The sequence below is a fragment of the Apis mellifera genome, linkage group LG9, assembly GCF_003254395.2.
Source record: "Apis mellifera strain DH4 linkage group LG9, Amel_HAv3.1, whole genome shotgun sequence".
In the NCBI taxonomy this organism is placed as follows: Eukaryota; Metazoa; Arthropoda; class Insecta; order Hymenoptera; family Apidae; genus Apis; species Apis mellifera.
Window position 1 is genome coordinate 5162392 of NC_037646.1, and position 13389 is coordinate 5175780.

Below are 13389 nucleotides of genomic sequence, written 5' to 3' on the forward strand. Positions count from 1 at the left end.
CGTAACACTTCTGCTTATTAAATGTTACGGTTATTGTTACGAGCATACAGCTAAGACAAAATTAAGAACCGGGTTGCAAGATGTAATTAAGGATGAATTAAAAGTAACTAACCATTATGCAATGTAATAGTGTTCGGAAAAATGAAATTTTTTCCCCGACAAATTTCTACTGTAACAATTCCATTTTTAGATATTCCATCGATGGTAAGTTCGTTCCTTTGCTAAGATAACGCGAGACGAGAATTTTCCATTTCTTTGCAAACATTCCCCAATAAAACGTTTCTACGATAATTCCTTCTACGAAAATCAACACTTGGTTCCATATTTTCACTCCAAAAAAATATTATTAGTCAAAGTAACTTCTGAAATGGAATTGACGTTCAATTATCTATTTTTGTTTCAGAAAAATTAAAGCAATACGATCCTCGACAAACCAGTTCCTCGAACAAGACCACTTCTTCTAACCACAGATTATTAGAATATATCAGACCAATTATCCATCCTCGAAATGGATTGGACGAGTCAGTAAAGAGAATGGACCGTGCTCCTATTTGTCAACATAATTTCTTCCGTGAATTGAGCCCTAATCAGATGTTAAACGAGCTTCTCTAAAACTTAGCCAATATGATTAGACAAATGAATGGGTATGATATGAAACCGTGAAACGAAGCAACAAAATTTAATTATTTGAAAATGTAATCGAGAGTCAAGAGTCGTAGCTAACGTAGTTATATTTACGGGGAAAATTTCATTTCTTGATCCACGTTGTTCGAAGCAAGGGATCAGAACAAGGTATACTTGATTATTTCACGGGGCAAGATTATAAGTGTTTGCCGTGACTTAATTGACATTTTCCATGGATCTTTAGCAAGATTGCCTTCGACGTTCACTTAAATGACTCGGGAGATAGATAGGCTAATTTAAATTTAATTTGTGACAAATTATTATTGGAATAGATGTTTCTAAAATATAAAATTTGTTTAAGCAATTCTATCATGGAAGATGAGCATGGATGCTTGTAAAGTACGGAATCAAAGTAGAATTGTTTAATTTAGGATTCGTAGAAATGATAATCCATTGTTCTTCTTTTTTTTTTTTTTTTTACTTTGTCTTGCCAAGTTTATGTTTGGAACTTCCAATGCAAAAACTATACTATTGAAAGACAAATGAAATTTTTGAATACATCTTTGATTTTATCTTTGATTTTATATTAAATTTATTCTACTTTTACTGTACATATATATATCCCTCTGGTAGATTCAAATTCAGTCACAAGAGATGTTTGGAAGAGATATCTTCAAAATACATTTGGGATTAGTGTCAAAGTAGAAGAGATCTATTTCTACTTTGTAAGTCAAATTTGGATTTACTATTTAAACTCAATTTTCTTTTCTTTTCATAGTATTTGGTACAAAGATATGGATTACTTTTATCTAAAAAAATCACTCGTTCCATTTTTAGGCGAAAATCTTATTAAAAATTAGTTCAAGTTAGCAATTAGGTTAGGTTTCTAGGTCAAAGAAGGAACAATGGAACGCCCTTGAATCAAAAAGCTCTCAAAGTGTTATTTTAGCATCTAATTCCACTCTAGTTTTTTAATTGACATTCACAAGAAAATAATTTACAAAATTTCTGAAAAAACAAATTTGATTACCATCAAATCCTTCCTTGTTCCAACTTCCATTAATTCATTATTAAAACTTCAAAGACAGAACGAAGATCTACGATCAATATACGAAATTTATCGAAGCCCAATAGACGAGCAAGGACAATAATAAGGTATTCCCTATTGTGTATCCCCGGGCTATTAGAAAATTAATTGAAACAGGCGGATTATAGGAAGCAATACGCGCTGATAAACCGGATCCGCGTAAACAAGAGATTAACACGAAAATTTAGAACATATTAACGCATAATACGATTCCGTTCCGCGCAGCTGGAAGGGGGTAAGCAGTAACAAAGTTACACACAGTCTGTCAATTTGCCAGTGCATCCAACGATGCACCGTGCAATGCACGGTACACGTGGCAGCGCGCGTACGGACTGCCATTATGCCGTAATATAGTCTCTCGAACCGGCCTTAATGCCAGATATCCCCCTACGAAATTGTACAGGATTATGCCCGATAGGGATGGTGGGAGAGAGAGGGAGAGACGGGTAGAAAGGACACAGCGCACCGGTTGCAAACGGTTCTCTGGCCACGTTGCTACTGCAAAGCTATTAACCTCGGACTGGCCTCTCGAAGAGACAGGGCTAACGGCACCGCCGACTCTCCATTGTCCAATTTCGTCGCGATCTATTGCCCGGCCCTCAATTATAGACTCCCACTCTCCACCCTCCCCCCTTGTTATTTCCTGTATTATTCGCGTGTCCAATGGCACGAGCGGGCTCTTTCTTGGTGAAAAAAGTTATGGGTCAGAACGATTACCTCATCCTGATTCATCTTACGAGATCAGAAATTCGAGTGTGATCTCTTATTCTTGCAATTTAGCTATTTTGTTAGCTATTTGTTAGCTATTTCTACTAAGTTTTTGTTTTGATCTTTTTGAAAAATATTTGGATCCATTCGATATGAAAATTTCTTGGCTTGAATCTTATCTTTGAGATATTCTTGACGTGATAATTATTTTTCAGAACATCTGAGAAAAATATCGAAAATTTTGGATATCATTCGAGACATCGATGTCAATAATTTTATAATTCTTGTGAATTATTGAGAATCAGAGTGTGCAAATACCTTTCCTGGCTGGCATAAGTGTATTGAAAACACGGTGGTCAAATGATCGATAGGAAGAGCAACCGCAGTTAACACGTGGCGTTGTTCAGCAAGCTTGAGGAGACATTGGTCAAACAGTCGCAAACATCACGCATGCGTTATTGCAGTGTTATTAACCTCGACAGACACTCAAAGAGATGATGCGTCAGACACCGTGTCCATAGTCCAATTTCATCGCAATCTATCGTCTGATCCTCGATTGTGCCTACGTCACTGTTCTACACCATATCCGGCATACTGTATTGTCCACGTTTATTGTGCTCGATCTATGCCTCGCGCAAACGTTCTATATCATCTTCAATTACACACTCTTCCTTTGATCGCACGACGGAATCATGAAAAAATTTTCGAATATTTTAAATAATTAAATTTTATACCTTTCAAAATTCCTCCTATACTTTCGTAACTTTCTTCTTCTTTTAATTACAGTGTAAATTTTGTTTATTGAAAGTTCTTTTGGATTATTATATTTTTGCTATTTTTTTAACAAGCATAAAATTGTCTCTTAAATAATAATACAGAATATTACATTATAATTTTATTTAGTGCAGTTTATGATGCATCCAATTTCCATTGATCTCAATTTGGTAAAAGTTTTTCGATTTTATCCGATAAAATTGTTTTAAAATAAACGGAAGATATTATAAAAAGAATAACAGAGTTCGAAAAGTTTATAAAACTTCATCTTGTGATAATAATGTGGCATTAATAGAATTATGAGATTCATATTTCAATTTTTATTTTTTATTTCGACACGTTTAATAAATTCTTTACTTTGTTCGACCAATTATTATAAATTAGAAGAATTATACAAAGAAAATAATCCAGTGAATATTCGAATTATGAAAACAAAATTTTGTAAAATATAGATTTACAAGAAATATAATATACCATAATAAAATAGATCGCAACAAATCTCTTAGATTGTTTCTCTTAGAAAAAAAAGAAACAAAAATAAATTTGCAATCAAAGATAGATCGTGGACGAAAGAAAAAAAGAAAAACAAATGAGAGAAATAAAAATTCACTCTCCATTAATGTTTTGTGCCGTAACATTGTTTATTAAGAACAATACGTAGAAAAAAAGGGCATAAAGATATTACGTTCGTACAAAGGAAAGGGAATGCAATTATCCACGTGGTGGGTATACAACGTATGCGTGGACACTGCAAAGCTATTAACCGCGTAGACAAGCTTCTCGCCGTGTCCATAGTTTACCCCTGTCGCAATCTATTGCCGAACCCTCAATTATATGCACCCACGTCATTGCTCTCTAGCTGTTTCCTTTGTATCAGCTCGTTTATGTCAGTCACGCGATAATTACTTTCGCTCTTTTTGCATACCGTTACGTAACGAATAATTATGGATCGGGTAAATTCATCCCCCTTCCCCGGAGATTATTATTAAACGTTCCTCGTTCCTATGATTCTAACTGGATCCGTGCAATAATGCTCGTTTCGAAGCAACCAGTGAAACAATCTTAAAAGTTAGTTGAGCAGCTGGATTCTATGTATTATAGGAATAATCAAAAATGGAGCTGGATTAAAATTCTGGAGATACAGAAACTATTTTCTATTAGAAATTACTTTACGAAGAAATCGAAAAGAATCAACTCAAAATCCCTGATGCTTCGAAAACTACTTTAGATTTCTAGACAGTAAATCTCAAGTCGGTGCACGTTCTGTGCAACTGAAAAATTCAGAAAAAGAAAAGGAAAAAAGGAACAAAATCAAATCTTCCATTTTCTTAGAGACGTTTCTCTCGAAAAAATATCTATCGACGTTACAAGTCGGAGTATCTCATCTCTGTATGTCATTAAAGAACATGAAATAACATTAAACATCAGAATTGTGAAATTGCGAGAAATACAGAAAGGCACGTAATTATATTCACAAGTTTTCATTTTCTTCTCGCGGACAAGAATGTTTGTTGAATTAGAGTTTACGAGAAGACGGTATCCCCGAAGACCAACAAGTTGGAAAGTAAGCGGAGGTTCTTTCATATTTTCCCGACCATACTTCTCGAGTAATTTTTTTTTTATTTAGCTCCTTTTCTATTCATCACTGCCAAGCGGACTACAGTGATCTTACGTGGTACAGGTGGTGCTCGGTCGACACGAGATGTACACTTCACGGCGTCGTATTCAGGTACGTTCGCTTTAAAACTTGCAACAACTTTTTATTCTCAAAGTGGCAGTTATACCCGCCGCCTCTTATACTCTAGCACGTTTTGTTTCGCCTATTTAGTAGCGCTATAACAGCAGCTGAGAACTTTCTAAATGAATTATAAAGCTTCTTTCGGTGAATCATTGGATTACCTCGGATGCAACTTTCGGATGTTTTGCTTTCGTTTTGCTTCCTGTATGAATACAGGGATACGTAATCGCAGTTTCGCGGTTACAAGGTGGAGAAATTCGTGTACGTGTATGATAAATAATTGTTGTTAACCATAAGATAAGAATGTATATTAAAATGTATATTTTAAGAGTGTTTATTTTATCGTTGTATTTGAAACAAAAATTTCTTAAAAATCAAGATTTTTAATCGTACGGGAATATTTCGTCGGTAATTGTTAATTTTATTCCTCCCGAAAAAGATCATTAATTCGTGGCCGATCGAATTATCTTATAAAGCTTGTAAATTTTATGTTAGCATATGAATTACTTCACGGAAATAATTTATTTATTTATTATCGGCGTTATCATTAAACCGGGGAAATTTCAATGTATGGAACAATGTGTTACGCTGATTATGCTTATAAAATCATAAAAATGAAATTTAATCCTATTTCCGTACGGGAAATCAATTTTTAGTGGCTGATTGGATTACTTTGTAAAACATTGCAACGTTTTACCGTTAAAACATATATGCATATATGCATGACGTGAAATTACGTCAATGAATATGACGTGAAACAATATATTACGCTCTTTATTCTTGTATAAATGGTAGAAACAAATTTTCCCTGATATTTCCTACAAAATCCGTGAATTAAAAGCTATTAAATTTAAAATTAATGGAAACTTACAAGTACAAATAATATTACAAATACGAAAACTGTTTGTTTTTCCTTTTTGTAAATACGAAATAAGTAAAACAATTTTGAAAAATTTCTTTATCGTAAAAAGAAATGAAAGTTTTCATATACTTTGAACGAAAAAGTTATTAACTTTTTAATCGAAAATTGTCTTTGAATTTATTAAATTGTAATAATGATATTCTTATACCTTTCTATCCAATTTTCAATCTAATACACCACATTAATCCTAATACAAGATTCAATAAACCAACAACCATCAGAATATCAGAGCTATATACTACTTCAATCCTAATACAAAATTCAACAAACCAACAATCCTCGGAATATCACTATTATCTCCATCAGATCCAAAATTCACAAACCTCGAATCTTTAAAGTTAATCTACAAAAGTGTTAATATATTGTATTATCACAAATTTTCAATCGTCTAAATCTGACGATAATTTAGCAATAATCGCAAAAAAAAAGAAAACAAAAAATAACATATTTTTCCATTTCTTCACGATTTTTATATAAATTTCATTCAAGCTCGTTCAAACTTATCGAGATAAACTATTAAATTCAGGCTTGATATTTCCCCTGGTGTGCCATGATAAAATAGGAAAACAGAAAATTTTCCGAATTCCCGGTCGCACGAAGTCAGCAAGGACTTGCAATTACGTAAAAAGTTTTTTCTCGCTGAGACAGGGGAAAAAAGAAGCGGCAGAGTACAAAATAGACGACGTGCTTAAGGAATATCCTCGTCGGTCGTTTCACGACTATATAGGTACTCTCTTGAGAAAATTGAAGCAGACGCGGACAGGTAAAGTGAGGCGACGAAAAAAGGAGGAAACGAGGAAAGATGAAGACGTCGGGACGATTCGCAGTCGTTCGCGGTACATCAGACGGCGTATTTTCTATTGCACGAGCTAAAAAGGGAATATTACAAAGTGTTGTTTTTATGGGCCGTCTGGTTTTGCCAAAAATATTAAGCGAAAATCGTATCACGAACGATATTAAAAAAATTTTCTTTTTAAGCGAGAAACTTATTATATTATTTTTTTTATTTTAAATATTATTGTGGAAATTTTTATTTGAATATTTTTAAGGATAGAATATATTTTAATAAAGTGATTCTCAACCGGTTATTTTTAATTAATGATTAATTAATGAGTTATTTATTTTAATTACGCTGGTATATTTTACAGAGATGTCGTATATTCATGATTCTATTTAAGTTTAATTTAATTTAAAAAAACAGATACAATTATATTTTTTACAAAAGGACATCACAACTTTGAAAATGTTTTAAATGACATTTTCTTGGATATAAATATTGAATATTGAAATTAAAAGATGAAATGAAGATATGATAAATTTGAATATCTCGTATTCAAGAGGACTGAAGATTTATTAAAATAACAAAAGATAAATTTGTTTTAACGATGAAAATAATATTCAACGTATGCATTAAGGGTTTCATTCCATCTACTTAATTTCATTAATACAGCGACCCCGTTATTAAATAGCCAAACAGAAAAATGGAAGGATTCCAAGTAAAGAAAAATGTAAATCATACGTAGTTTCAAATATGCAAACTCGATTCGCATGCAGAAAAATGTACTAAGGATATCGTTACATTTTAATTTCGAATACATATGCAATCGACTTTGCGATAGAAAAAAAGGAGAGGAATTAAAAAAAAATGGCCGCGACGAAAAGATATTTCGCATTTGTTCGCATATTTCTCTCGAATATTTTCAATATCCAGGAACGATGATGTCCAAAATGGGACAGAAAGTTTTTCGGGGATCATAGCTACGCGAAATTAAGGAAAAATCGTTTTTAACGGGATGAGCCATGCGTTAAAGGTAAAGCGAGAAAGTTTTTCCAACGCCGAGTATGGTGTTTGCACGCAGTAAATTCTTCTCCGTGTGTGTTTGCAAATAGATAATAATCCAACGAGAAGAAAATCTTTGTTTACAATTCTTTAGCTACTCTTTTAAATCAGACTCATTTGGATAATGATAAAAATTCAAAGAGGGATAAAAATCGTGAAATTAAAATCAGATAAATAACTGTGAAGTTTTACAATAAATTATAAAGAAAAAATAGAATTACACTCTGATCATAATAAATAATAATTCCATTTATTAATTAAAATTAATTCCATAAATTCTTTCTTTAATCTTTATTATTTTGTATCTAACTTAGCACAATCTATCTTTTAAATTATCAAAAGAAAATTCTTCATGTTAATTACAATATCTTATTCTATTTTATTCGTTTCATTTTTTTGATAAACTAAATTTTCGATACCACGATATTCCGATATTTCACTTTGTCGATTTGCATCGCGACAACAGCCCCGACAAATGGAAAAAACCGACTAAAATTTTATGGGAATACGGTAAACAGAGAGCAAGAAGAAATGGATACATTATATCCAGAGAATCCCTCACACGCGATAATCTTCAAGGTGGAGAGACATAGAAGGGAGGTGTACACGAGGAAGAAGTAAAGTGAAAGAGCACCCCACGTGGAAGATCCACCGATGAAATTTATTCATAGCCGAGAGATTATCGTCCTCCTTGCACCCCCTATCTCTGCCTACGATTAGCCACGCCCAATCTTACCCCCCTCCACCCCTCTGGAGAGCCTCTATTTTTTTCGCTAATGTCCCAGGGATGACGGAATAATAAACGGGCGGCTACGTTTATAAACTCCCTGTCAGAGGAAAAAGTTTCGAACGAGTTGTCCGCGATGTGAAATTAAAAATGAACCGATGAAGGATAATTTATTTCTATGTTTATTTATCGGTGAATTGTTCCAGGATCGATTTTCTTGGAAATAATTTTTTTTTCTTCAGGAATATTTATCCTTTTGGAAAATAATAATTGTTTCTAATAATTTTTGCACGATTTCGTATAACGAGATTGAACAAGATGGATATTAACAGATGTAATGGAAGTTAAGGATCGAATTTAATTTAATTTTAAATTTAATCTTTAAATTGTTTCGAGATTGAATCAAGTTTTTCTGGAAATAATCTTGAATAATTACTTTCTCATTTTGTGAAACTCGTTACTTTTACAACTGTACGATAACGAGATTAGATAGAGGTTAATGGATGTGTTCGGGTATAGAGTAGAAGATATGGTTGGATGGAAGAAATCTAGTGAAATCGTAATAATAAGATAAGGCTTAAAGGGTAGTTAGAGTATGTTATAGCAGGGTGTAAAGCAAGGGTAGGACGAAAGTTGATCCGGTTGAATAACGCCCATTGAGGTGTTTTATCAGACCTGTGGGAGTTGTAGAATGGAATCTCCTCTTCTATAGGATTCTGCACGAGATTGTAAAATTCTCGAATTTTCCATAAATCTATTTTCACGATCGTGATATGATATAACGCTTTAATACCACGATTCCTTCTTTTATTTCGTTAGATTCGTTTTGACTTCTTTCTTTCAGTACGTCAATTTTATCAAATTATAATTATATCGATGATAAATTAAAATTTTTTCATTGATTCGCTCAACTTTTACGGCCTCGATATCAGTTTTATTTATTCTTTTTTTCCTTTTTTTTTTTTTACACATTATTTTTCACTGTTCCGTTGTTGTACGATATTGTTTCAGCCAACAGCTTTTACGCAATATCAGACATTAATTTTCCTACAAAGTGCATACATGGTGTTACCACTTGTTCCGGCTGTATATCGTAAAATACGTGTATGGCATCGTCAGCCTGAAACGTGTTAACTCTAAAATTCATGCTTTGCACTTTATTACAAAGAACCTGTTGCGTATCTCACACGTCGATAACCCGTTCTATGACTAAATAAAATGAAAACACGGAAGCGTTGCGAAGACTAAATTATTTATTCTATCTTTTTTAGTTTACACTCGCTTGTCACTCTTTTCTTTTATCTCATATATTTTCATGCATAACAACGAGGTTTTAACAATTTTTCTTTTTTTCCTTTTTCTTTTTTCTTTTTCTTTTTTTTTTTTTTTTGGAACGAAAGTGCAAATGGGTTGACAGTGTTGATTGATTGAGAAATTATACGAGCGAAGAAAGCTTATTTTACTTTGTCTATCGCGTAATCAAAATTTGAATTTAGTTTTGTTAAAACACTGTTTGGATTAAGTCGGACCTGTTTGAAATTAACGCGCATCTAAACTTTTCGTACTTCGTATGGTGGAATAATTATTATTCCGTCAAAATTTACGAAAGTTATAAAATTATTATTTCATTTGTACAGTACAATTGGAAATTAGAAAAAGTATGCGCGTATAATCCACGTAAAATTACCACGTTCGAAAAGCCCAAAGACCCAATTATCAAGGCATCAAACAACCATAATGAAAACTGTTTTAATGAAAACAATTTTCAGATAAATTGTCCGACTGGAATCAACGTTATACCCATTTTGTAGCCGGAATTACGGGGGGACACACCTCGTTAAGTGAAAATTAACGAGAATAGTTTGACACGTTGTTAAGTAGCGGCGGCATGTTATACGGTTAAATCATGAAGTTTGTATATGTCCCAGTGTGTTGGAATTAAAGAGGGAAAATAACTTTCGTCATATGGAAAATTTAATTGTAGAAAATGGGATTAGGCGGGGTGAATCTATTAGGTGGAATGAATGGAAACTCGACCTGTTCCCTTTCGCGCTGTATACTCATCTTTCGTCTCGTTTTAACGAGTGAACAACGTGAATCGGTCTCTCTCTCTCTCTCTCTCCCTCGCCCTTTTCGCGGAGAGGAGAATCCACGAGGCAGTGAGTCATTCTGCAGGATGGAACAATTAACTCGGTTGAATTGTTCATTAAAAGATCTTGACACTGAAAGTTCAAGCCGATCTCGCTTTTTAACGGGTAACTCCAGGTATTCGAGGCGTAAAGAGACGTATTCAACGGCGATCCTCTTCCCACCCGTTTCGTGCTAATTTAATACGGTTGATTGTTGAATTGTGATTTATGCGTTTCGCGCCGGCAATTGTGAACGGCAATTGGAACGGTTAATTGAATAAATGCGTGAAGCTGAAAGATGGAAATTTATAATTAGTAGTAAAATATTTTCCACTTTTAAGTAAGCAGTTTATCCGAGATGAATATTATTTAAATAATGTATCTAGAATAATCTTTAATTAAGATTTCAAAGATTTCTTTTTTTGTTTCTGATAAATTATAATCGTTTATAATTAAACGTTGAACTGTGCCCAGTATTTTTCAATCCGATTAATAAATTAATCTTTTATTTTCAATTTAATTTCCATCCTCGATAAAGAATCCTTGATATTTTTAAAATAACCGATGAAATGCAATAATAATTCTGGATTTTCCAATTTTCGAATCTTAAAAAGATAATTCTTTTTCGAAAGTAGAATGTTCAAAAATAGTTTGATGTAAATTTAAAAGAAAATCCAAATTCAATTCAGAATTAATTCCCCCCTCCCTCGACGAAATGCGAAAAATCGTCGGATTTAAACGGGCCGGCAAAACGTCGTCTCTGATTAAACAGGCTATAAATACCGGTTATAGCCCGGGAGCCTCGAAAAACAGGGAGCCCTATTTTACCCTACCCTAATGTATTTCTTCGTCGATACCTCGTACAGCGGAGCTAACAAGTATAAAAACGCGCGCCACGAGGAGAAGCAATTTCCTTCGGTGCTCTCCCGGCCTCTCTGCAGTTCCTGCAAACCTTCCGACGCAAACGACACTTTTGGGGTAACGTCTCTTACACATTGACGACCCCGAGATGGGGCCAAATCCTCCCAGAAGCCCATATATCTTGTTGATGGATGTTTCTAGGGTCCGGCGATTGTGCGATTTACTCCTCTCCCGCTATCCTCTCCCCTCCCCTTCCTTTCCTTTGGTTATCCTTCACATTTTCCTCCTCTCTGTATATTCTACTCACCGCCCATACGCTGAGTTTGCATTCCCATCCAAACTCAAATTGTATCCGTTCCGGATTCTGCGTGTCTGTGTGTGTCTGTGTGTATCATCTCGCGTCGAATTACGCGATGGAATGTACATACGAGTAGTTTATTTTGTTTATCGCTTGTTTACGTTATTTTGCAAAATTAATATAATCCTAGGATAAATTATTGCTATTCCTATTATATTAGAGATTTTTATTCTCTTTCTTTTTTTCATCGATTCTTCTTTAATAATTAGAACATTGTTACGTGTTTACATTGTGAATTTATCGTTCTATCGTGTTATAATCGAGCGAATAATAATTTGCAGAATTAAGAGATTATATTTGGTTGGCTGGGAGGCAAATTGAATTAAGAATAATTGTATATACGATTCGAGAATTTATTTATCGTTCAATTCAATTGTACGTAGTGAATACGGATTCTTTTCGTAGTTACAGATACGTGGAATAATCAGAATTTACTTTCGACTGATTTTCTAGCTACGAATAATACAATATAATATTATAAAGATAATAATAATGATAATAACCGATTAAAAAGCATTTGCATTTTATATACGATTCCAATATAACTTTTTCATGAAGTCAAAAGCAGAATTTCGTCACCATGGCGAGACAAAATGGAAATTCACGCGCGAGGAATCCTTCATCGACGTGGCCCAGAAATTTAAACGTGAAAAGAACGGAAAAGAGATAGCGTAGCCGAAAAGGGATGCGGAGAAGGGATGTCGAGTCGTAAGAGGCGGACTTAACTCGGTCACAGCCACCCTCCACGGTGCAATCCCCTCCGGCTCCAGCCTTCTAAACGACGCTTGCAAGATATTTACCGGCTGCGGACGTTGAGGATTGTCCGGGTCAGATACCGTGGAGGGGTGAACCCGGTTACCGGGTGAAACGTAGTGGCCCGGATTATCTCGATCTTTACGACGTTACTTTTCGGCCAAGCCCCTGGGGGAAGAGGAGAGAGATACCACGGAATAACTCTTCCCTCCCCCCCTCTCGACGACATCGATGAACTGGGTCTGCTCGAGAGGCGGAAAATCTTATGCCAAATGTGTGTGTGTGTGTGTGTGTGTGTGTATGCGCGCGTGTACTTTTGTCCAAAGACGTGTCTTCGGGGTTGCTGGTATCGGAACGACGACGAGCGGTCGAAAGATTCGCGGAGGAACATGTTTAGGGTAAGGAAAACAGGGTTTTTCTGCGATGGAAATGGAATATCCGTGGAAGCTTTCGATAAGGAGCGAGGGGAGGAGAAGTTTTGTTGGAAAGTAGGGTTGGAAAGATCGATGTGGAAGATATATTTTCGATAAGAGTAGGATTTGTGGATGAAGAAAAAAAGAAAAATTGTAAATAATTTTCAAAGTGATTTCATTAGATTTATCTTAAGTAAGATCAATCCATCTAATTTACGCGTCGAATTAGGATATCAAGTGGTTAATATCTCTGGTCGTGTAAGGTGTCGAGTAGAGATACTTTGGCAGCTTTCAACGGTTGCTTAATTCTTTTCACACTCTGGAGGAAACAAATGCCCCAAGCTTGTCGACCGAGGGTGTAAGCCTTATATCTTCCGCGCGATCACCTTTTTTTCTCTCTCTTTTTTATGATTTATTAGATGGGATTACAGTTACACGGTGCTTTATATAACTCG

General features: G+C 34.6%; 2 protein-coding genes across 8 annotated transcripts in view; one reads left to right on the plus strand and one right to left on the minus strand.

The window, feature by feature from the left end:
* LOC100577998 (origin recognition complex subunit 3) overlaps nucleotides 1-1629 on the plus strand; it is a 70568-nt gene extending 68939 nt beyond the window's left edge. Inside the window, exon 13 of the mRNA XM_026442652.1 lies at nucleotides 404-1629. Within this exon, the coding sequence (XP_026298437.1) occupies nucleotides 404-412 (9 nt within the window). The 3' untranslated portion in view covers nucleotides 413-1629. The remainder of the gene's footprint in view (nucleotides 1-403) is intronic.
* LOC411344 (fasciclin-1) overlaps nucleotides 1-13389 on the minus strand; it is a 295001-nt gene that overhangs the window by 154414 nt on the left and 127198 nt on the right. The window lies entirely within an intron of this gene.